The sequence below is a fragment of the Mus musculus genome, chromosome 15, assembly GCF_000001635.26.
Source record: "Mus musculus strain C57BL/6J chromosome 15, GRCm38.p6 C57BL/6J".
In the NCBI taxonomy this organism is placed as follows: domain Eukaryota; kingdom Metazoa; phylum Chordata; class Mammalia; order Rodentia; family Muridae; genus Mus; species Mus musculus.
Window position 1 is genome coordinate 55,475,614 of NC_000081.6, and position 23,499 is coordinate 55,499,112.

Here is a 23,499-nt window from a genome sequence, read left to right on the forward strand (position 1 = left end):
GGTGAGGCTATGAAGCACCTTTTTTTCCTTCTTCCATGATGTTCCCTGAGCCTTGGAGAAAGGAGGATATGATAGAGATGTTCAGTTGACACCTCAACATCACACTCATTTATACTCTGCATTTTGACCAGTTGTGAATCTGTATTAATCAGCATTTACTGAAATAAGAAACTGCACTAACCTATGGGTATAATATTTATAAAAATACTTTGTTACTGGATACATTTAGCAAAATAACGGTAGTGGGTTCTCTCCTAGGTTCTATGGCCTACCCAGCCATGGGTCCTCAGCTTCATTTACAACACCAGGCATAAATCCCATACTGTTGAGTGGATTTAAATCCAAACAGAAAATAGTCGGCTACCCTAATAATATTCATGCTACTATTGCACCAATGGATATGCGTTGGCAGGCTGGTCCTTCTTGTAACTTGCAGAGGTCACAGCTGGATAGGACCATTGATGACTTTTCTTCCCTAGAGCTGGCACAGCACTCTCTGCCATGATGAAGGCTAGGCAATAGGGAGGGAGGGAGGGAGGGAGGGAGCTTCCAGGTCAGTACCAGATTGACTTCTCATGTCTTGTGACCTCAGCATGTGTCTGTCAGCATGTGTCAGCCTCTATCTTACTAAACTATCTCTGATTTAGACTTGTGAGGAACCCCATATTTCTCTTAACTCCTGAATCATAGCGAATGGCAATGAAGACCTTACATCTTGTCCAATGAAGATCAACACAGCATTCAAATAGTATTCCCTGGGGATTGATACATGCCTTAAGAGGCTAACACTTGCTTAGAAAACTTACTTCTCTACTCTGTCAGACCAGGCTACAGCTTCCCATCATTATGCTTCTCAAGAATATAGAAATGGAGGGCCAGACCTGGTGCCACGAGCCTGTTATTCCAGGAGGCTGAAACAGGGGGATTGCAAATTGAAGAAGGTCTTTTGGGGCTACAAATTGAGCTCAAGGCCAGTCTGGATAGTTTTTAGCTAGTATGCATGGAGCCATAGTTTTAATTCCTAATACTGCAAAAAAGAAAGAAAAAAAAGAAATTAATTTTTTCTTCTGGGTGCATAGCTATGGGATTTGAAATCTCTTCTTATCCCACCTTTTTAATGGTAACTTTACATTTGTTTAAAATCTCATCACAGTGTCTGTTTACCAAATGGACCAAGTTTCACTCTAGAACATGTTTAGACTAGTGCTTCTGAGACGGCCTTCCCTGAGAGTTAGATTTATGTATGTCTTGTATGTATGTGGGAGAAGTATCTAGACGTATTTATATGTTTTGGCTAAGTGCATAGGCTAAGATCCTGTGTGGTTACACACCTAGATTCCTTCATGATTTCCAAAGCCCCGAAAACAGTGAGTCTGGAGATTTGATTGAGTGAGTTTATTTGATTTATCTATGCATAGAGCCCAGTCTTGGCAAAGAACTCTGACCCAAACCTGTTAGGTTAGTGTTTGAATCCTTTGGTTTTAGAATCGTTTTTCTTAAAATCCATATATGAAAGCAGATTTTTTTTAAGAAATACTTTTCTATCCACATACGTTCATCTTTACTAATAAAACTTGAGAGCTATCATAAAGTGATAAGATATTGATGCTTGGCTTTCATTTTCCTCTCTCCCTCCATTTAGAAGGAAAGCTCTGAGGATGTGTCTGATGCTCATTATGAAATATGCTTGGATGGGAATGGAGTTCTTTTGTAAATCTGATTGTCAGCGGCATTCACTCAGTATGAAACCACATGTCTGTTAAAGGAGACTGGGTGATTATTGCCTTAGAAAAGTTATCTGGAGACAGTACCATCTGGCATACAAATTAAGGGAATACTATTCCCATGAACTAACATAGCAGTGCCATGGAACTGTGATGTAGCTGCTTTGCTTGAAGGAAGAACAACACATATTTTTCTCAGTCAGACATATCATAACTGAGCACCTGCACCAGGCCGTTTACCACACTAGCTTGAAAATTTTCCCATTATAGAATCTGCAGGGAGGATTATGAAAACAAGAATAGTTTCAGTTAATAAAGAAAGCTATCTGTAAACTGACTACAGGAAAACAATGGCAGGGAAAACAATGATTCTTTTAGAGACCATTGAGGAGGAAGGAAGAAGGTCTGGTCACTAGTCACTTCGAGGAGTCTGATCTATTTAGTCAGATGAGCTGAAGGCTGGGGTGTGTGGGGGAGATAAAGGTCTAAAAGAATTACTTGGCAGGATCAAGTTTTGATAGAAGTAGTTAGACATAGGTTGAGAGCCATTTAGGTGTCATATTCCATCCTGGTCTCTCTGGCTAGGCAGTGGTAGATTCAGGACTACTTAGACAATACTGAGAGCAAACACTTCACAATTAAGCCTATTCTGCTTAATTGTGGCAATAACCATGACACAGTGCAGACTAAGGGCTAAGAGAATGGTGGGATTCACAACCAAAAAAAATCGAAAAGCCCCTTTCAAACATTTTCCAATGCTCTGCCTTCTCTTATTGACAGCAAAATCTTACAGCCCAAACCTCATACTATCACCTTGGGGTTACCTTAGGAAAAGGGTGACCTCTTTTTATGAGTCTGGTGCCAATGTTACCACTGAATTTACCAAGAGGGTAGGAGACTTTGAGAAATAATAAAAAAGAGAAGATATAACCTCTTCTAATATTTCTAGCTTATTCTGGCTTTTCCCAAGGGGGATCTTGGACTCTTGGATACAAATCTTATTTGACACTGGGCCCGAGGCCATAAGTAAGTCTAGCTAGACTTCCCAGAGTAAGTTTCCACCTTGTCCTTGGAAGCCAACAGACCAGCATGTTGAAAGTGATGGTTCAAGCTAATTCAGTCTGGCATCCAGGTTTCACTCTAAGTCATTCCAACTAAAATATTCTGTGCTTTTCCTTCTTTTTCCTATAAATCTTCCCCCACCTGTCCCACCCCCTCTTACTTACTTTCTTTTTTCTTAGTATCTGAGTACAGAGCCTTTCTTGTGATCTTCAAACTCCTCTGATGTATGCTAGTCTCCACCCTAACATTCATATGGTCCTAAGAGAAATCAGATAGAATAGGTATGCAAGGTAAGTAGGTAGTAGGTAGCTAGAAAGATAGATTCATAGATAGATGGATTGATTGCTAGATAGACAGATAGATAGATAGAGACAAATCAGGGATAGAGAGATAGTTTATATATGGAGAAAATAAATGATAGAAGTTATAGACAGATTGTTGCTAGAGAGCTCAGTATATTGACATATGAGATAGGTAGATAGATAGATAGATAGATAGATAGATAGATAGATAGATAGATAGATAGAGAGTGTGTGTGTGTAGGGGATAGATTATTGATAAATGAGAGATAGATGAATAGAGATCAGATAGGTAGTAAGTGAATTAAAAATACCAGAAAAAAAAGACAGTTTCTTTCTTACTTCTGAGTACTGTTTCCTCCAAGATCAATTTTCTGACAAGTACCCAAAGGAAAACTTTAGAATTAAAATTTCTGACTTAGATTTACTAAAAGAAGATACACAACTTATGAGTAAACATACCTCAGTTCTTCCATGTGGAGAGTGTGTTCATTTTTGAATTCAGGGCAAACCTATGTTGGAATCCTCTTTTCCTCAATGGTTCCATCATCCCCATGGGTAGCAGTCACTGGCCTTCCTTCTTTGTAAGAGATGAACTGTCACGGAGACGGCTATGCACTTGGATCCTGTTGATGTGGGGAAGGGCACACACCTCACTGCTAACCAGGTCCAGGTTTAAATACAGAATGGGTAATGTGGGCCCAGCAACGTTAAGTAGCCAAGCCACTCCTTCGTCATCTGTCAGTCAGGGATGTAATATTGCTCTGTATGGAATGTTGTGGAGTTTCACTCATATGAACCATTTCCCATGATATAATCTTAAGATACGTTATTGACATCCACTGGTTTTGATATCAGCCTAATGAGTCAGGGCTTTTGTAATGCCTGTGTTTAGTGAAATAACATTTCTGGGAAGATGGTGAAGAAATATAAAAAGTCAAACAAATGTAAGAATTAAAAAAAAAACAAAAAAACAAACGTGAACTCTACCGTGAAAGAATGCTTGATGTATGCTTCTTAGTGTGCGGTTTTGATGCACACAAAGACCATATTGTGTGGAAAGTTCTGTTTCAGCAGAAATGATTTGGTCTTAAAAATGTACTTGGGAAATTGAACTTGAGTCAACTACTTGGATAGATTTTATTCCTGTCATGAATATTAGATAGTAATGAAAGAGTCATCTAAAAAATACTTTGTGCAGTGCTAGAGTCATGAGAATGAGCCCCAGGGGTATCTTTCTTCCTCGGAAAAGGCAACGCAAGCTATTACCACAAAACTGGTAGCCAGAATGATTGGATTTTCTTCTTTGTGGGTCCAACTCTAGATGGATTTTCATAAAATCTCAGAAAAACATTTGTACACTCAGCTACAGAGACGATGCCTCATGCAATTGGGGCTTGGCTGTTTATTTAAAATAGTCAATGAGCTATTGCATAAAGCATGCAATATGTACAGATGTCTTGTCGTCTCATTTTTAATTCTAGGATATTCATGAATGCTAGGCAATGGCATCCGATCTTTCCAGAGAACTTGAAGGTCTGAAAGTTGGAGAAAATAAGCAAGGATCAGAACGAAGCAGCTCCGGAGCCGGGAGTTTAGCTCATCTCTCTGGCTCCAACCCTGTACATGTTATTTCCACAAAATTATGAAAGTAAAGATCACTGTGGAGTTTCATGATTGAAAAAAATCTTCCAGGAAGACACTTAAGTAGCAGGACTCTAATAATGAAGATGTCACACCCCTGTACTTTGCGGGCAGGCATCCAATTTGGAGTTACTTTCTTAGTAAAGTAGGAAACGACCATTCATAAAGTGTGCCTCTACCATCTTAGACCTTTACTTGCCTCCTCTGGGAAGGGAGGGGCTTCTGTGGTGTTCGGCTTCCTGCTCTTAGGTTCTCTTGGATCTCTACTTTGCCTCCTCTTGGGATGTTGTCATTCAGGGCAGGGGCAGACGTTTCAATTTTGGTAAACAGATGGTTCTACCACCTCGGTCCTCAGATTATTTTTGTTTGTCTGCTTTGTTATTTTTAATACAGAGATCCTGTACTTTAACCTTAAATATTCTTAAAAGGATTCTTAAAAAATAATCTACCTTAATTATTCTATACCTATCTGGGGTTTGGAATCAAATAGTATGTTATACAAGCTCTTTTGTATGTCCATTTAAGTTCTTTGATACAGTATTGTTGATATGGTGTTGTTTTAGTCATCTGAAGTTATAAGTGTGAGATAATAAAAATGTATAGCCTTATATTCTAAATTGCATTAAATATATTAGTGTATGCATATACATTTATTAATGCACATACATATATTAGGTGTACACACATAGTCGTCATGTGTGTGCCACTAAAAATTCCTCAGTGAGACCTAGCATGGTACTATGCAGAAGGACTTGTTTGTAATCTCTGCTCCAGGCCAGTGTTTACATCGCCTGTAGCTTTTGGCTGTGTGGCACTTTTATGTGGTAGTTACTAGGTAATCCTTTGTGGCAAGCGGCAACCTGATTTCTGGTGGCCAGCTGCTACACTAGCCATGGCGTCTATAGTTGATCTAATGTATGCAAAAGAAAAATATAAATGGGTGTTAATAAGTATCCAATGAATTCACCATTAAATATGGTTTGCATTTTTGTGCAGAAGTGAATTTAGTGTTCATTAGAATATTAGTAATACTCAAAATAAAATTTAAGTTAGATTTTTGTGTTGCTGAGAATCACAACAAATCGCAACTTAGTAATTTGCTCATAGGCAAATATTTCCAAAATAAATTATAAAAATCCTTTTAACTTTTTATTAGCAAGAATTATTTTAATGTGGGCTGTGGGTATGTATTAATATGTGGAGGTAGGAATATCAAAAAGCCAAAAATGCCTGAAGCTATTCATGTCAACAAGCATATCTGTTTAAGGGTGGCTGACTTTATGCACATTTAAAAAATACATCTTATAAAATATATAGTTTCCCCAAGTGTCTCGTTTCACCAAATTTGTTGTTTTGAGATAGAGAGGTGAGTAAGCAGTCTCAAGCCCTCCCCTAGTAAGAGGTAATAGATTTTCTCAGAGTGGGCTGTGTCAGGGAATACAGTGGCACCTGGTGAGGGAAACTGTTGGGCTGAGTGCATCTGATGATTTGGAAGGTACTGTAACAAAGTACTTAAGGTTAGATGAGGTAAGAGCAGGTAGATTGGGATCTTGAGTGTGGGGAGTCTAAGATCTAGGGAATCATATTTCAGGAGGCCTTTTCATCTAAGGCAGAATGTGGCCGAAGCCATTGACCAGGGAGCGAGAGGGAGCAAGAAAGGTGTTACAACAAGGTCCTTCCATGATGAGTGTGTTTGTCATTCACAGGGGCAGAGGTCTCATGGCCTAAGTAGCCCTCCTAGGTCCTGCCTCAGAAGAAGGCTGCAAAGAGAATTAGGTTTCCAACAGATGTGTTTTGTGGGACACATTCAAACCACAGCAGTTCAACTATCTTGAGTGTGGTGACCTCGATGTTTGCTCTTCTGTAAAAGCTACCCTGTGTCCCCAGCCTGGGTCAGGTGCTTGTCCTTTGTGTCCCCTCGGAATTCTCTTGTGTATTAGCACAGAGGTCGCTATCACTTCACTGCCTGAGAATTCACAAAACTTTGAACTTATTCTCTCCATCGCCAGTCTAGATACCACAGAATGCCTAGCATATCATATCCATGCAAGTATCTCTAAATGTGTGGCAACTTGGAAACTTGTGGCTTACAGTAATGAAGTCATGGGTGATGGCTCTAATTTTTTTATTTATTCACTTTACATCAAAATATCAGCCCCCCCTCTCCCCTGATCCCCTTCATAGCTCCTCTCCTTCTCCTCTGAGAAGGGGGAGCCCCTCCCCAGGTGTCACCCTGCTCTCATCCCACACATCATTTACTGAAGGACTAGACACATCTGTTCCCACTGAGGCCAGACAAGGAGGCCCAGTTAGGGAAACAGGATCCACAGGCAGGCAACAGGTTCAGGGACAGCCCTACTCCAGGTGTCGGGGACCTGCATGAAGACCAAGCTGCACATCAGCTACATATGTGCCTGGGATCTAGGTCCTGTCCATGCTCCATCTTTGATTTCGGTTTCCGAGATCCTCCAAGGGTTAACTGACTTTGTTGGTCTTCCTGTGGAGTTCCTGACCTCTTTAAGTCCCTCAAATTAAAAAAAAATGAAATCAGGTGGTCGTGCACACCTTTAATCCCAGCACTTCAGAGGCAGAGGCAGGTCTGGTTTGAGGCCAGCCTGGTCTACAGAGCAAGTTCCAGGACAGCCACGGCTACACAGAGAAACCTTGTCTTGGATTCCCCCCCCCCAAAAAAAATGGCTGTGATTTTATATTTAGGATTAAGAAGACATCTGAAGAAGATGGCTTTGACTTTTTTCCTCATATGAAGTTAAGGCTAACATTCTTCCATTTTATATGTAAATTTAAAGGGATGTGTAATAGAAATCGGAAACTCACAGGAGCCTTAAGAACCAACATTCAATTGTTCATTTGTTCAAATGTTTTAGTCCATAAAAGAAAATGTCAGAACAAGATCCACTGTGATCCCATCTCAGCCTTTGGCTCAAGTGAGAGAGAAGCTCTACTGCCTTGGGTGCCATTGGTGCGCTGACCAGCTCCACTTTACCTGGGAAATGGGCTCCATCTCACAGCCAAACGTTGTTCATTTCCCTTGAAAGTCATCCTAGCAACTGGCATGTCAGCCCCTGAGCCTTAGCGAACCAATATGCTCTGTACAATATCAGTCTGCACTCCCGATGGGTTCACACAGACCAACTTAAGATGACCCACGTTTCTGCCTGCTTCATCTGTCCTGTTTCCCTTCCTCCCCTGCCTCCTTTCAGATTTCCTCCCAAGATCCATACAGGTAGAAATCAGCCACACATGGGTGCAGGTCTGCTTCTAAGAAACTGTCCCCCAAGAATGTAGTGAAGTGGAATTTTGTCTTCCGAAGTTAGATGAGTCCAGATGGGAGAGTATGAAGAAGGGCTGGCGATGTAGCTCAGGCACTGAGCACTTTCTTAGCTTGTACAACGCATCTCACTGACTGCCCACACTATGAAAAATATGAAGAACACTAAGAATGAATGACATTGGCATTTCCTTCTATCCTCTACATTGCCAGACTCATTGTAGCCTCAATTAAGATCACTTGCTGGACATGCGCAAAGAACCCCTGGAACCATGATCTGTCAATGGCTGCTCTGCGCACTAGAACACTGTTAGGAATGGAATACTGAACAACACATAAGCTTTGCTCTAAACATAGGAATCAGGTATGGCCGCACCTAAACCTGCTGCCTAGGCACAGAACAAGTAACTAAGGAGCATCTTTCTCACTAACTGCACATCCAGTTAAGCTCCCGAGTAAGAACGCCATTTCACTGTGCTCCCTCCCAGACAGAACATGTTGTGTCTATAAATCAGGAGTGTGCAGACATGTCTACAACAGTGTCTTTCAGTGTCAGCAGAGAGCTGGATACAGGCTCCTGAGTTTTCACATGCCTCCCCCTGGGGCGCGGAGCAGGGTGGAAATGCATTACTTCCTGCCTATCTTCTAGGGAACAGTGCAATTTTGTTTGTTTAGAAATGTCTTCCTCTGGAAAAATATGTCATGGCTCAGCTCTCCTTTTGAATAGGCCCCTCTCTGTTGGATGAGGGATATTTTCCTCCTGAGCACTGTTGGATCTGAGGCATGGAAGGCTGTTAATACCGTTCTGACCCAGGTTGCTTCTCCTTCTTGTCTGGTCCTGGACAACATTGAAGGCAGGAACTAAATGGAGTCCTGTTAAAACTGCTTTCATATGTGCTACAGCCTGTTTTTGTCATATGAAAACTTCTTCTGGAAAAAAATATATTTTCAATTTTTCTTTAACATTTTACTTTTTATTGAGAATTTTATACACTCACACAATGCATTTTGATCAAATTTCTCCCCTATCCCCCAATTCCTCTGCATCCACCATTGGTTTTTCTCTCCCAACTTCATGTGCTTCCTTTGGTTCTCCTCCTCTTCCTCCTTCTCCTCCCCCTCCTCCCCTCCCCCTCCTTCTCTTCCTCCCCCTTCTCCTCTTCCTCCCCTCCTTCTCCTCTCCCTCCTCCTCTCCCTCTTCTTTCTCCCCCTCCTCCTCTCCCTCTTCTTCCTCTCCCTCCCCCTTCTCTTCCCCCTCTTCCTCCCCCACCTCCTCCCACTCCTCCTTCTCCTCTTCCTCTTCTCCTTCCTCTTCATCCTCCTCCCCCCTCCTTGTTTATCTTAGTTTGGGTTTTGTTGCTGGGAAGAGACACAATGACCCTGGAAACTCTTGTAAACTAAAACATTTAATTTGGGGCTGGCTTACAGTTTTAGAGGTTTAGTTCTATTGTCATGGCTGGGAACATGGCAGCATGTAGGTAGACCTGGTGCTGCAGTAGGAACTGAGAGTTCTATGTCTGGATCCAAAGAGAGCAGGAAGAGATTGTGTGCTACACTTGGAGAAGCTTGAGCACAGGAGACCTCAAAGCCCCAACAGTGATACACTTCCCGTAACAAGGCCACACCTTCTAACAGTGCCACTCCCTATGGCCAAGCATCCTAACACAGGAGTCTATGGGGGCCCATTCCTATTCAAACCGCCAAGGTGTTGTTGTTGTTGCTTTGTTTTTTAGCCCCCCTGGGCGTGCTTAGTCCTGCCTGTTGTGAGTGGGCGTGGGACCATCAGCTGGAGCGGTGGGAAGCCTCTGGGGGATGTTTGAAGAAACCTCCTCTCCTTACCTAGGCAGCCATCTCAGCTAGGGGTGGAACTTCATAAACCTTTCCCAATCCATGATGTAACTCTAGGTCCAGGAGATCTGTTGTCCTCCTCTGGCTTCCAAGGGCACCCCACACAGGGAATAGCATATACACATAGCACAGGGAGCATATACAGATAGCACAAATATTCATATACACATAAATAAAAACTTAAATAAAACTGATATTTTAAAAACTTTTTATATGAAGATTTTTCTGTCCTTTCTTACCTCCATGTTTTCTCATTTATAAAATGAAGCTGTTGGGCTGGAAGACCCTGGCCATCTCTTATATACACTGGTTTATGGATGCTCTTTTCCCAGGAAACACTACATTTAAAATCCAGTGAGGATAATTCATTCATGACAAGGCCTCTCTGGGATTTTCTTAATTTTACTGTGCATCCAAGACTGGTCTCAAATTTTCATGCAATCCCCCTGCCTCAGCCTTCTGAGTACTGAGAGAGGCATGAACCATCACACGTTACTAAAAATGTTTATTTATTACCCTTACATCAGAATAAATTTTTGTTGTTTAATTAACAGATTCAAGGAAGGATGGAGAGAGAGAGATAGAGAGAGACAGAGAGAGACAGACATAGACAGACAGACAGAGAGAGACAGAAAGACAGAGACACTGTGTGTGTAACTTAGTCTGTGTGCAGACTTACCCTCAGGCAAAGCCTTACTGTGTAGCCCAGGCTAGCCTCAAACTCATATTGTCCCAGCCTGTGCCTTCTGAGTATTGAGATTATAGATGCATACCGTCATATCCAGTTCTAAGTCCAATATTTTTTACTAAAGTGAAAACCAGAAATATTATAAATGGCAGCAACGATACCATATGTATCAGCCTTGGATAATGGCCATAATGATCCGAACATGTAAATGACTTTATGCAGAGCAGGACAATTAAATAAAGCCCAGTAATGGCGATCTCTTGTCTGAAACCCAGCACAAGCAGCCAGGGTGGGAAGAGCAGGAGTCTCCATCTCACATAGTCCTTCTGCAGCCTCTGCCTTGGAGCATTCTTCAATGCTCAGCCTCTAAAGTTGCTTCAAGAGGGACTAGAAAATGGAGCGCCACCAACAGGAAATGTTTATGAGCCAAGGCTGAAACTGGCCTCCTTCTTTGGCCAGTGCTCAGGCACGAGGAGGCTCCACCTGGACTGTGAGAAGGCTGGAAAAAGAAGCCAAGTAATGTGCCAGGCAGAAAAGGCAAACCCGAAATATGGGTGAGCAGTCACCTCCCTGGCTGCCTTTTGTGCTAAGACTCGTTGGCAGAGAGGGTTTGAGAACATTGTCAAGGGCCTGGACAACCTACCCTTCACGTACACTTACCCTATGCCATCTCTCGAAGCCTTCTGGACTGCCCGCATCCCCACCCCCACAAGCTCATTACCCCACAGCATCGTTGGTACTTGGCACTGGAAGAGGTAACACTTATGTAGAGTTCTTGTGTTAATAACATAGATTGTTATGTGCCATGAGAGGGGAAGGAGGAAGAGCCTATGGCTAAAGTGGTGGGAACTGTCAGAAAGAGAGTCGAGAAAATAAAGCAAGGATGCCAGTCAAGGGGGCTTGGGATGGGTCTGAGGGTTCCTATAGAAAAACCTCATGGTGAAACGGTTATTTGTCCCAGGAGTAGGAGGTGAGACTTTGAAAACTTTTATGTACTTATAAAATTTAGACTGAGGATTCTCTCTCATGCTAACCACGTCAGAAGGGCTGGCATTTATAATTGTGAGAGGAAGCCATCCCAGCTGTTAATATTTCTTATTCTCATAAAAATAGCACATATTCACTTATCCAATGTCTTGGATAGTAGTTTTTCTAAGGGACAGCATTTAGTTGGGGGGGGGCTGTTTTAGTTATTTTTTCTCTTCTGAAGTAGAACAGGAAGCAGGCATGTATCCAGTGCTGAGCCCAGGACAGGAGACACTCAGAGAAACTTTCCCAGATCAAAACTTTCACACCACTGCAAGTCACCTGGCCCACATTTTGCCCCAATAAATTTCTCAAGAGCTAAGAATTGCAGATCATTGCTTTTCCCTTGTTGCAATATAGACTCTTTATAGGGTACATTTCTCACTCAAGACTTGTGGATCCCAAGAGACATGAATCTGCTCTTTGGTCTAGAAATTAATCAAAAAGAATAGAACTTATTTATGCTTAGTTTAACTAACTTTCTGAAATGAAGTAGCTATTTAAGTTTATAAGTGACATTTCTCACACCTACAACCCATGCTCTGGGGCCACTGACTGGAGCCAACAGACGTAAAACACTTGCCAAGAACAACTCCTAAGGAGTTCAACAACAGCATGCCCTCGGTAGTCCAGCGCAGGTGGCAGAATTTGTGCATTAGATGTTCAAAGGAAGTTGATGAGCATCTCCTACAAGCCATGTAGCAACCACTTGTGTGACACACCTTTTCTTCACCCCAGGGATTTCCCGGGAAGGACGGTTCCTCTGGGCCTCCAGGACCACCTGGGCCAATTGTGAGTATTTCTAGAAACTTCTGGAATACGTTCTGCTTTAAAGCAATTTTTTTTTGTTTTGGTAGAAATTTTCTCCTGCTGGCTTTTCCAGCTGCCACTTTTTGTTGTTGTAGTTATTTTGTAACAATAGTTTGTTTGTTGGTATAGACCTTTATCATCCTTTAAAAATGACAAATCCATATGATTTAATTATTCACTGAGTCTTTTTTTTTATAAGGTTGTATCTGTTCATTTAGTTGTGATTACCTATAAATTAGACTTGGAATTCATAGAACCTTACCTGACCAAACCTATGGAGATTTAAAAACGGCCTTATATGTGGTCATTCATTGGGCAGAGCAATGAATAATGACTCCCGAAACATTGGTGATGGGGAGGGAAGCTGTTAGGGCATGCATTGTTATCCCTGCTTGAAAGTTGGCTATGATCCATTGCATATATGAGTCTTCACTTTTGTCCCATTTCTTGCTTCTATTTTAGGGCATTCCTGGAGCCCCTGGTGTCCCAGGGATCACAGGCAGCATGGGACCGCAAGGAGCCCTGGGGCCACCTGTGAGTACTCAGTGGTAGCTGTTCAGAATATATGTCCTATGTACATAGGACATATATTCTGAACGTATATGTTTAAATTTACTAGCATCTCCGAGGATCAGAAGTGTTTGCTCAGATGCCAAACATGGTGGTATTCATCTGAATCCCAGCACTTGGGATGCACAGACAGGCAGATCTCTGTGTGTCTAGGTCAACCTTGTCTATATACCAAGTTCCAGGATAGCCAGGGTTACATAGAGATGCTCTGTTTCAAAAAAAAATTATAGAACATGTTTATTCACCATTGGACTTAATGGGATTCCCTGAAGGAAAGTAGTTGGAGCTTTAAGATCAAGTTGTGTATATACCATGGCTAAGGTTAAATGGTCCTACTGGAATGTAGGCCATGCTCTTGCTTAAATGTATCCCCATGGCTTGCTCTGTATTTGCCTGTGTGAACTCCGTATCATCTGTCAAGATTGGGTACAACAGCTAAATGTTCAATCATGCTTGCCTCCCAAGGCGGGAAAATATAAAACGGTAGAAATGGAAAGTTTGAGAGAAAATAGGAATGTATTTTTATACCTTCCATTCAATCACAGAGCTCATCAAAAGCACACACAAGCAGACAGTGTAGGTGAAAGTACAATGAGAAGAACTTGTTTCCCCTCACCTTTCTAGACTCTTCATTAGCATTTAAGTACAGCCAATGGGAGAAGGCAAGGAGCCCAGGGGTGCAACCTGTCTGTACCTCATCTGTGAACTGTGTGCCATCTGACACTCTCCCTAAAGCCATTCTCCATGTGTTTGGTGACTTGCAAGATTCTCACTGTAGACTTAGATATATCAGCATTTTGGCAGCATCTGTGTCGGGCAGAGTTACCTGTAAACTAAAGCTACTGTACTTAGAAAAGTCTGTCTTGCTGTCAACCTGCTGAGGGTGTGTATGTCAGAGATGTGTGACCGAAGGGTGCAGAGGCGGGTATGAATTCCGTCTTCAATTCCACTAGTGTATCATCTTTTCATCCCATTTTCCATGGCCACGTCTCTTCCACAGGTGGGAAGAGTCTTGCCTTTAAGAACCTGTCTGTAAAATTTCCCTAGAAAATTCCCAAGTCCTTAACTAAATTCTCTTTGCAAAGCCCTTTAGTCTGTTTAAAGTGATGTATTCACAAGTTCTGGGGACTGGGTTTCAACAGGAAAGGAAGGCAGGGAACTGCTTCTATCAGAGACACTGGGTTGGATTTTAATCCTCAGAGTCCTCCTCTGTGCTATGGTGCACACCACACATACCTAGACACACCTGTGGGACACCCAGAAAAGTGAATACGGGTTTAGCAAACAAACCATGATTTGCACATCCTCAGAAACACTGACATTAGTAGTCACTTTATGAAGCTGTGCACTCACCCCAACTGCCTTCTCACTGTCCCAGACTGCCAAGCTTCTAATTCCTCCCAAGGCACTGGCTTAAATACAGAGCCCTCTTGCGGTGGGTTGCATGCATGATGAGGCTTGTGAAGGGGGTTGACTCTCCTGTTTTCAAATCCGACTAGTCCTGGGTCACGGAAGAAAACTGGATGACTTTGTCTTCACATACATATCTCCTTTAATTGAAAAGATATTGCCACATTTGATCCCATGCATGGAAACACACACACACAGAAACACACACATACTCACATGCATGCACACATGCACTCACACACACACACACACACACACACACACACACACACACACACACACGAGCTCCTGCAAGCAAGCATACACAGATTGTGTTTCTGCTCTCTCTTCTCTCTCATTCTCATCTTTCTCTGCCAATCTTATCTCTTCCATCTACTCATCTACTTCACACCAGAAAGTCTTAAAAACACGGTGCAACTAGGTGTCACTCTGCTCCTCAAGACGTGGTTTAGGGAACCAGAGTTCCAGAATTTATCCCCCAGACTGAGGGAGCAAAGACTCCCTTCCACCAAAGAGGTTTCAGAGGTAGTGGATGCTCAAACCAGCAGAACCATGGCATCACTTAGGGCATCAAAGACTTTGGAGCATCCCAAATACAGTAAGAAAGCAGGAAGACATTACTTTACCATGGTTAGGTAGGGTAAGGCAAACCTGTCTGTGCAGGAGGAGAAGGGGGTCCTTTTCTTACTTGCCTCCCCCAGGACTAATTTTTCTTACCCTGATATGGAAACATATGCCGTGATTGGTCCTAAGCCAAAAAGGATGGGATGAAAATGGACAGAAGAAGAAGAAGAAGAAGAAGAAGAAGAAGAAGAAGAAGAAGAAGAAGAAGAAGAAGAAGAAGAAGAAGAAGAAGAAGACACTAAGGTCTTGGGAGAGTTTAAATGGGATGTAAAGGGACAGAGTAAGGCCAGAAGTTATTGATGAGAATGACACTTCCCCATTGACCCACCTGGCCTAATGTGCATCCGCATTAGACTCTAAATATGGGACACACTAAAATACCTACAGTCCCCACAAATAGGTCACCTAATAGTAGCTTTATCATCTATCAGCCGAGAAAGGCGTTTGGTGGCTACAAGAGAGGCCTCATGCCACTGACACTTTTATTAGAAGCAGAAGGTGACCTATAACTGCTGCGTAGGGATGCTACAGCAGGCTCATGCAGTTCCCATCCAAAGCGAGTTGTTCTCTGCACTAGAGTTCAGGATTTTCCTTGCATCCCAGGCTGCCAGGCTCCCACATGCCTGCTAGCTGCCAGGCTGGGATGATTATTAAAGCAGGCTCCCTCTTGTGCCGTTAAGGCCTTGATTGATTTCACATAGATATCTGTCTAGGAAACTGAGGGAAAGGAACCAAGAAAGACTGTGCCACAGAAAGCAGCCGTGTGTTTCCTACAGTAGACGCCAGCAATGCTTACTTCTGTACGGTACATTCTACACCAGCTCCTTGGGTGGATGGACATTGCTACTGCCAGGCATCTATTTCTTCTCTAGGCATTGGCTTAAATACAGTGCTCTCATGACATGGATTGCATGCATGGTGAGGCTTGTGAAGGGGCTTTTTACTTCTGAGGCCACATTTTCATAGGTAAGGCCATTATTTAAAGAGCCCTGTATAAAATGTTCAAATACGTTGCATCTCTGTGGGGCTCATATCTATAGGAGCCACATAACTGAACACAACCATATAGCCTGCATTTTATGCAAGTCCTCCCTACCTCAGGCAGTTGCCTGACTCTTCTGGCTCTTGATGTCTGTCTTGTGACTGAAAGACAGCTCCAGGATGTCATTGTGGTTGTATACCTCTTTACCATCAGAGACACAGAGTACTTTCTACATATTTGTGGGAAGAAGGGGAGGAAGAAAGACAGGGGAAGAAAAAAGGAGAAGGGGTTGAAACCCAGAAATGTTTCTGTCCAAAGGAAAGACAGGGACAAAAGGTGGGACAGAGACTGAAGGAAAGGTCATCCAGAGACTGTCCAACCTAGGGGTCCATCCCATCTACAGACACGAAACCCCCACACTCTTGCTGATGCCAAGAAACACTTGCTGACAGGAGTCTGGTATGGCTGTTCCCTGAGAGCTTCTGCCAGCACCTGACCAATACAGATGTAGATACTTGCACACAACCATCGACCTGAGCCTGGGGACCCCAATGGAAGAGCTAGGGGAAGGACTGAAGGAGCGGAAGGGGATTGCAACCCCATAGGAAGAACAACACCAACTAACTGGACCACCTGGGGCTCCCAGGGACTAAACCACCAACGAAAGAGTATATATGGAGGGATCCATGGCTCCAGATACATATGTAGCAGAAGATGACCTTATCTGACATCAATGGGAAGGATGACCTTGGTTCTGTGGAGGCTTGATGCCCAGCATAGGGGGATGTTAAAGCCATGAGGCACGAGTGGGTGAGTGGGTGGAGGAGTAGTCTCATAGAGGTAAAGGGGCAGGGGAGGCATGCGGGATAGGGAGGATGGGTTGGGGTGGGGTCTGTGGAGGGGTGACCCAGAAAGGGGATATCATTTGAAAAGTAAATGAATTAAATTATTAATAAAGAAAAAAGAAAAGGAGAAGGTGGGATGTGGTAGGGAAAGAGAGGAAAAGAGTGGAGAGGGCATTCATGTTCTCAGGCTGCTGTTTAGGGAGACTAGGTTACTCTTACTGTCAGGGTCAGGACACCGAGGGTCTTGAAGCCTGCTGGGGGTTGGATTGTGTGACAGGCAGCTTCAGCCTGTGGGCTTTGGACTATGAGATCACTTTTTCCCTTTCAGCCCCACACTTCTGTGAATCTATGAATGTAGCTACTGTATTTCTTTACATTTCAAGTGTTCCTGAAGTTAAAGGAAAAATACACCCCTTTTTCCTGCCTCCATCCACGGGAACTATGTGTTTTCCCCAAAGCATACTTTGGTGGGGTTATGGGCCTTCATGTGCTCAGGAATTTTTTTTGTTTTGTTTTTACTTTGCAAAAATCAAAGGAATTATGTCAGTGAAGTTGGAATCAGCCATAATTACCTGCTATATGTACTGTTTCACTAAGAAGAGCGTTCACCGAGACTGTATAGTTCTGTCTCCTAGCAACTCAGTAACAAGCATCATGAGATGGAGTTTGGGGAGTTTCAGGCCTAATTAAACACGTATATCTCTTTATGCCAGAAAAATGCCAGTAGGAAATGCTGTCTGCTTCCCTCACCAACCAAGTTCGGTCTCTAATTTCTGTCTTTAAATATGACATATTTTCAATCATGCTAATATATCAAACGGCACCAAAGGAAATGTAGACAGACATGTTGAAGTCGAAATTAAAGTGTTGAAGATTGAAGGTTTTCTGTGTTTTTGTTTGTTTGTTAACACAAGATCTCACTGTGTGGCCCAGGTTGGGCTTGAAGTCAGGGTAATATTCCTGCCTCAGTACTGTAAGTGTGTGGGCCACCATGCCTGGCTCAAAGCTGTTGTTTTGTTTTGTTTTGTTTTTTTAATGACTTCATTCTGAATCATTAGAATTAGGTATGTGGGGGTGTGGCATGTCTGCTTGATTTTTGTCTTCATTACGAAATTTTTTTTCTTCATTGCAATAAAGGATTCTGGCTCATGGCTGTTATAAACACTCTCTTCTAGCCAAGCAACAGATAGAACCTGAGTCAAAAAACTCACCCTAAGTTACAGCTCTTCCATGCCCCTTACTGTTTGATATGGGGCAAATGACTTAAGCTGTCTATGCATGGTTTTCCTAATCTGTAAACTGGGACTGTCTTATGCAGTTGTTGTAAGGATGGCATAAATTAACCTCACAGGAATATTATAGGGACAGAAAAAAAAAAAACCCTATCTTATAAGGCTATTGGAAGGGTTAACTGAGCGAATGCATATGAGATACCAGAATACTTTTAGCTTGTCAAGGCAAACTAAAAGTATTCAGCATTAAAATGTACAATTTCTGAATATATTAAAATGTCAGTTATTTACTTTTGACTGCAGGCTTTTCGTTTGTATCTAATGCCCCTAAAGTTGTTTCCTTTTTGCACGGCATATGTAACTCTTGTCCCCATCAGGATCTCCCAGTGAACACAGTCATCTCTAGAATTTTGTCCTCTTGAAATCAGAGATGCTAGGTGGCAAGGAAGAAGGGCATGGATTGTGCAGTTATTGACAAAATAAATTTAGGCTGGCACACACACACAGAGAAGGGGAAGGTGAGAGGGAGAGGAAGAGAGGGGGGTGTTGTATAAACCTTGTTTTTACAAACAGATTTTTCTTGTGGAAGTGGGTATTTTTTTTAAAAAGTGAACACTTAGGCTGGGCGTGGTGGCGCATGCCTTTAATCCCAGCACTCGGGAGGCAGAGGCAGGCGGATTTCTGAGTTCGAGGCCAGCCTGGTCTACAAAGTGAGTTCCAGGACAGCCAGGGCTACACAGAGAAACCCTGCCTCGGAAAAACCAAAAAAAAAAAAAAAAAGTGAACACTTTTTATAACCCTCTAGCAATTCACTGTAGTGTGTTTTCAATGTTTTTCTTTTGCTTTTCAATCCAGGTATTTGAAGCAAATTACAGATTGACTAATAATGCAGATTTGAGATGAAGGCTGGCCATTCATTCATTCTGTTAGCATGTATGTTTGAGCCCCTGCCATGTCGCACACAATCTCTGGAGCTTGGGCTATGGAAATCCCTTGGTTAGACACAGACCTAGCCTTGTGGAGCTCACAGGCCAACCAGGAGCTGCTTTCTTTCTACAAGTTGGAATCTCCTTACAGACTCTTTACCCACATATTTCCAACCATCACCATGTGAGATTATAAACTGTGAGCCTTCTTCTCAAGAGATCCCTTCATTGAATGGCTTTGGCTTCAATGAACTCAAGAAACATTAAATTTTATTTATTTTGCTTTTATTAGTTCTTGGAGAATTTTATATAAGTCTTGATCATATTCACACTCCGATCAGACTCTTCCCAGATCCACTCTCACTTTCCTACCCACCCAACTTTGTGTCTCTTTTTTTTAAAAATGTCCTCTCCCCAGTTTGTATTGCTCACATATTGTTGGGTATGGAGCCTTCCATTGGAGTGCAGGTAATTTACCAGAGGCTACACTCTTAGAGAAAATGGACTCTTTCTCTCCCAGAAGCTATCAATTGCCACTCCTTGGCTAGGGGTGAGACTTTGTGCCCACCTCCCCTTCCTTCTTCTTATTTAAAAAGGCATTTTATAGTTTTATGTTTAATTATGTGTATATGTGTGTGGGTTTGTGCACATGGGTGCAGTGCCTACAGAGGCCAGAAGAGGGCATCAGATTCCCTGGAGCTAGAGTTACAGCTGATTCACCCTGTGAGAACCCAGGTCCTATGGAAGAGCAGAATGCTCTCTTAGCTGCTGAACTCTCTCTCCAGCCTCTAAATTTTCAAATTGAAAGAATTTTCAAGTGAGCACTGTAATAACCAGTACCAAGATTCTGTGATGATATACGTGAGTGAAGAACGATTCTCTTGTGCTTAGCTGATTATAGATCTAATTTGCAACCTTGAAAAATTATCTGATAGCACACCAAAGGATCAATTTACAATTATTGTAAAAAAATATAGTTAATATTTTATCATTTTTTGGGGGGCATGGTAAAGGGAAATACAAATCCAGGGAGATAAACGGCTGTCCCAGAGTTCAATTTAATGTTGGGCGTAGGCAAATGTTTGAATGACAACTTTATGCAAGGATTTGTGTAATCAGTCTCAGTGGTTTGAGAAAAAAAGGTGTATGGTAGTTTTTAGAAACCTCTCTCATGAAACCCAGGAATTAACCCATTAAACGTATCCAACGGTGAAGATTTGGTGTTGGAGACTCGATTCTCAAACTGAGCATTGTATTACAATATCCCTGCTGATGACACTGAAGCCAGTTGATCTACAGTTAATACTTTTCTCATGGATCAGTTGTTCCTATCTATAATAGACTGGGCCAGTAAGAAGGAAAAGGTAGAATTTTCAAGAATAAGAGATAGGGAGTTTGGGACCAAACTATAAAATACTTTATTTACTTACATACTTAAGACTTGGACTTTGTCATGTATTTAAACATCACTATGTGATTTAGAAGAATAGAAGTGATGCTACAAGTCAAGTCACTGGGTTACCTCAATTGTATGCTGGTGGCTTCCAGGAAGAATGAGACCAGTGATTGTGTGCATGGTGTATAGGCAGGGAGGTCGGAGTGTTGCAAGTGCCCTGGTAGGAGATGCTAAACACTGGAGGGCATAAGAAATGTAGTTTTTAAAAGGAGTGGTGTGCATGGATGTGTGTGTGTGTGCGTGCATGTATACACACCTCTGTGTGTGTGCGCGCGCGAGTGTGTGCGTACACTGTGCACACTTATGTGTGTGCTAAGTAGAATTAAAGGGCTCTGCTGGAAAGAGAGAGGAGAAATGGTAGATTTGTTGCCACCTAATCAGGAGAGGTCTCCGTTGGTTTCCCTTCCACCATGCACTCCACCTATGACTGTGTGTATCTTGAAACCAACTGGGGAAGAAACCGTCCCACTGCCAGCATCTGAAAAACACTAAGTCATAGCATTCTGTTTCCCTAGACCCTATGAAGTGAACCAAGAATTTTGGACTTGGGTAACTTAACAAATCAGAATTTGAACTTTACATTGCGTTTGCTTTGGGACCTGTTGAGACTGAAGTAGGAACAGGAAACAGTCTGATGATGTGCCAGGTTCCACCTGTGGATTCTGTTCACACCTCTAGGAGTAATTACAGAAAGGTGGCAGCCATATTGCCTGTGAGCTGACAAAGAAATAGGATTGCCTTCTGAGGACATCTGTTTTCCTTTTAAGCAGAAACCCTAGAAACATTGTATTTCTCAATAAATACTTTACAGTAACAGTAAATTGTCTTATGTCAAAAGTAGCAAAGCGATGAATTTAAATAAAAATTCAGCTGACAGCACATGCGCACATGCACATCAGTGTTGTAGAGACTCCAGGAGACTCATGCCATCCTGGCAGAGGCAGCAGAATGAGGCTGTGGGGTTTCATGGATGCCATCTCTTCCTTTAACTGCTAGATTCAGTGGAGTTCTCTGCATTTTTTAATGGATATTCTTTTCTAGAACTTTTATTAAAAAACTTCCTAGAAGTTGTTTATGGGATCATTATGAAGCAGTCTATAGAGTTCGTCCCACTGTGTGGTGTTCAGTGTAGGAAGCTGCAAAGGTTAGCCATGGTGGGAATGTAGTTACATAGCAGTACCACTATACCATTTGACTCCCATAGTTCCGAACTGTCACATCTCTGCATGAAAGATCCAACGGGGTGAAGTGTGTAAATCAGCTGTTCTGCACGGTGGGACTGTAGGTTGTTCCCTACTTTATTCCCGTTGCCCGTTTTCACCCATGTTTGCAAGAAATGCCTCTGTCAGCTAGGAAGAGATGTACTCTCGTGACTCATCGCTGAGCACAGCATTCTAAGTAACTTGAAATGTATTCTTCACTCTTACAGGGTGTCCCTGGAGCGAAGGGAGAGCGAGGTGAACGGGTAAGTCGTTTAAAGGAGCTTCTGGCTATAGGTGGCTGCACATAGCCCTTGCCCAAGCCTCAGGAGGAACGGTCACTGCCACCTGTGGTAATCACTGCTGCTCCAGTAGTCTTTCATTTAAAAGCACATGAATTTCACAGGGGGAAACATCTGGGTGGGTTGGAGGCCAGGAGAGGATTTTCAGTTGTATAGCTGCTCTCATCTGGCTCCTTGACCTTGAGCTCCATTCCGTAAGGAATTCCTTAAGCTCATAAACTGGAGCTGAGATGGAAATAACATAATAGATGTGGAAGACTGTCATAATGGATGTGGATGGCTTTATACTAATTCCAGCCAGGACTCTCGTTTTCCTGAAGACATAGTATTGGCAAGAAGCAAGACGGCGGTTGGATAGAATCAAAGAAAGACCTTGAAATTGAACTCACCTTAATTCTGGTGCCCACTGAGTCTCTGTAGATGTTGTGAGGCTTCTAATGTAGTCGTGGTCTTGGCATTGCTGGTCTTGGGTTCAACAGGTTATTGCTGTGACCACTTAGGCAATGTGTTTAAAGCTGATTAGCTATAACATGGGCTTAACAGTTTCCCTATGGGTTGTTATTAGTATTAAATGAACCATCACTTGGGAAGGTATTAAATATGTATGAGTATGTTTAGATATTGTTAATTTTTTTTAGAATCTGGGACCAACAGTGTTTATTTGAGCTCATTAATCTAATAAACAAAGACTTTCAGGAACCATCAATCCGGGATACAAATTGTCTCCTGCATTAACCACAGTGGTTAGCCCTCCCTGTTGCTAGGAGCCTAGAGTCTAGGTGGGAACAATGGGTCAGGCCAGCTATGTCCCCGCTGTATGGCTGTGCAGTGGCCATGCTTGAGGAATATACTTCCTTCCCATCCAGGGAGACCTGCAGTCTCAAGCCATGGTGAGGGCGGTGGCACGTCAAGTATGCGAGCAGCTCATTCAGAGTAAGTGCAACCCTGGTCACCCATGTCCTGTCTCATTCCTGTCCAAAGTATGTTTCCCATCCCAGGACTAGAGAGGCCAAGGAAGACCCCGTCAATGCTCTGGATTGCTGTGTACACATCGCTTTACAAATCCCCTCTCTGAACCACCGACCAGCCTAATAGATTGCCCCAGAGCTGTACAAGGATGGCACAGGAGCCAGACTCCCATTTCCTCAGTTCAAGAAGCATTGATTTGCATATGCAAATTTAATTAGCTGCTGTGATCTTCCTTTTCTCCTCCCCCCCCACCCCCCATCAAATGGATGGGTTCTTTCTCAAATGTTAAGCACTTGAAGACTACCAGACCCGCTCAGAATCAAGATGACCTTGGTGCTTGTTTCTACTGGCTCACGGATTAATCACATTTCCTTTCTTATCCAGTCTATAGCCATTGCATTTGGTTAGCCCAAGGCCCTTCCTTTGATTCCTTAGGCTATATGCCAACACACACACACCCATCCATACACATAGGGTTATTATGACATCTGATATGACAGTTGGGCATCATACCCAAAGTCATACCAGAACACTCTTGCTGCAACCTTATTTCATTTCTTTATTTTCAAACCCGAATGTTTAAACAGCACTTAT

At 42.6% G+C, this 23,499-nt stretch overlaps 1 protein-coding gene across 3 annotated transcripts in view; it reads left to right on the plus strand.

Moving 5' to 3' along the window:
* The window catches only part of Col14a1 (collagen, type XIV, alpha 1), a 213,160-nt gene that overhangs the window by 167,970 nt on the left and 21,691 nt on the right, over positions 1-23,499 (plus strand). For all 3 annotated transcript variants that reach the window (XM_006520385.4, NM_001368422.1, NM_181277.4), the window contains exons 41-44: positions 12,319-12,372; positions 12,853-12,924; positions 21,865-21,900; positions 22,803-22,869. In XM_006520385.4, coding sequence (XP_006520448.1) covers positions 12,319-12,372; positions 12,853-12,924; positions 21,865-21,900; positions 22,803-22,869 — 229 coding nt within the window. The remainder of the gene's footprint in view (positions 1-12,318; positions 12,373-12,852; positions 12,925-21,864; positions 21,901-22,802; positions 22,870-23,499) is intronic.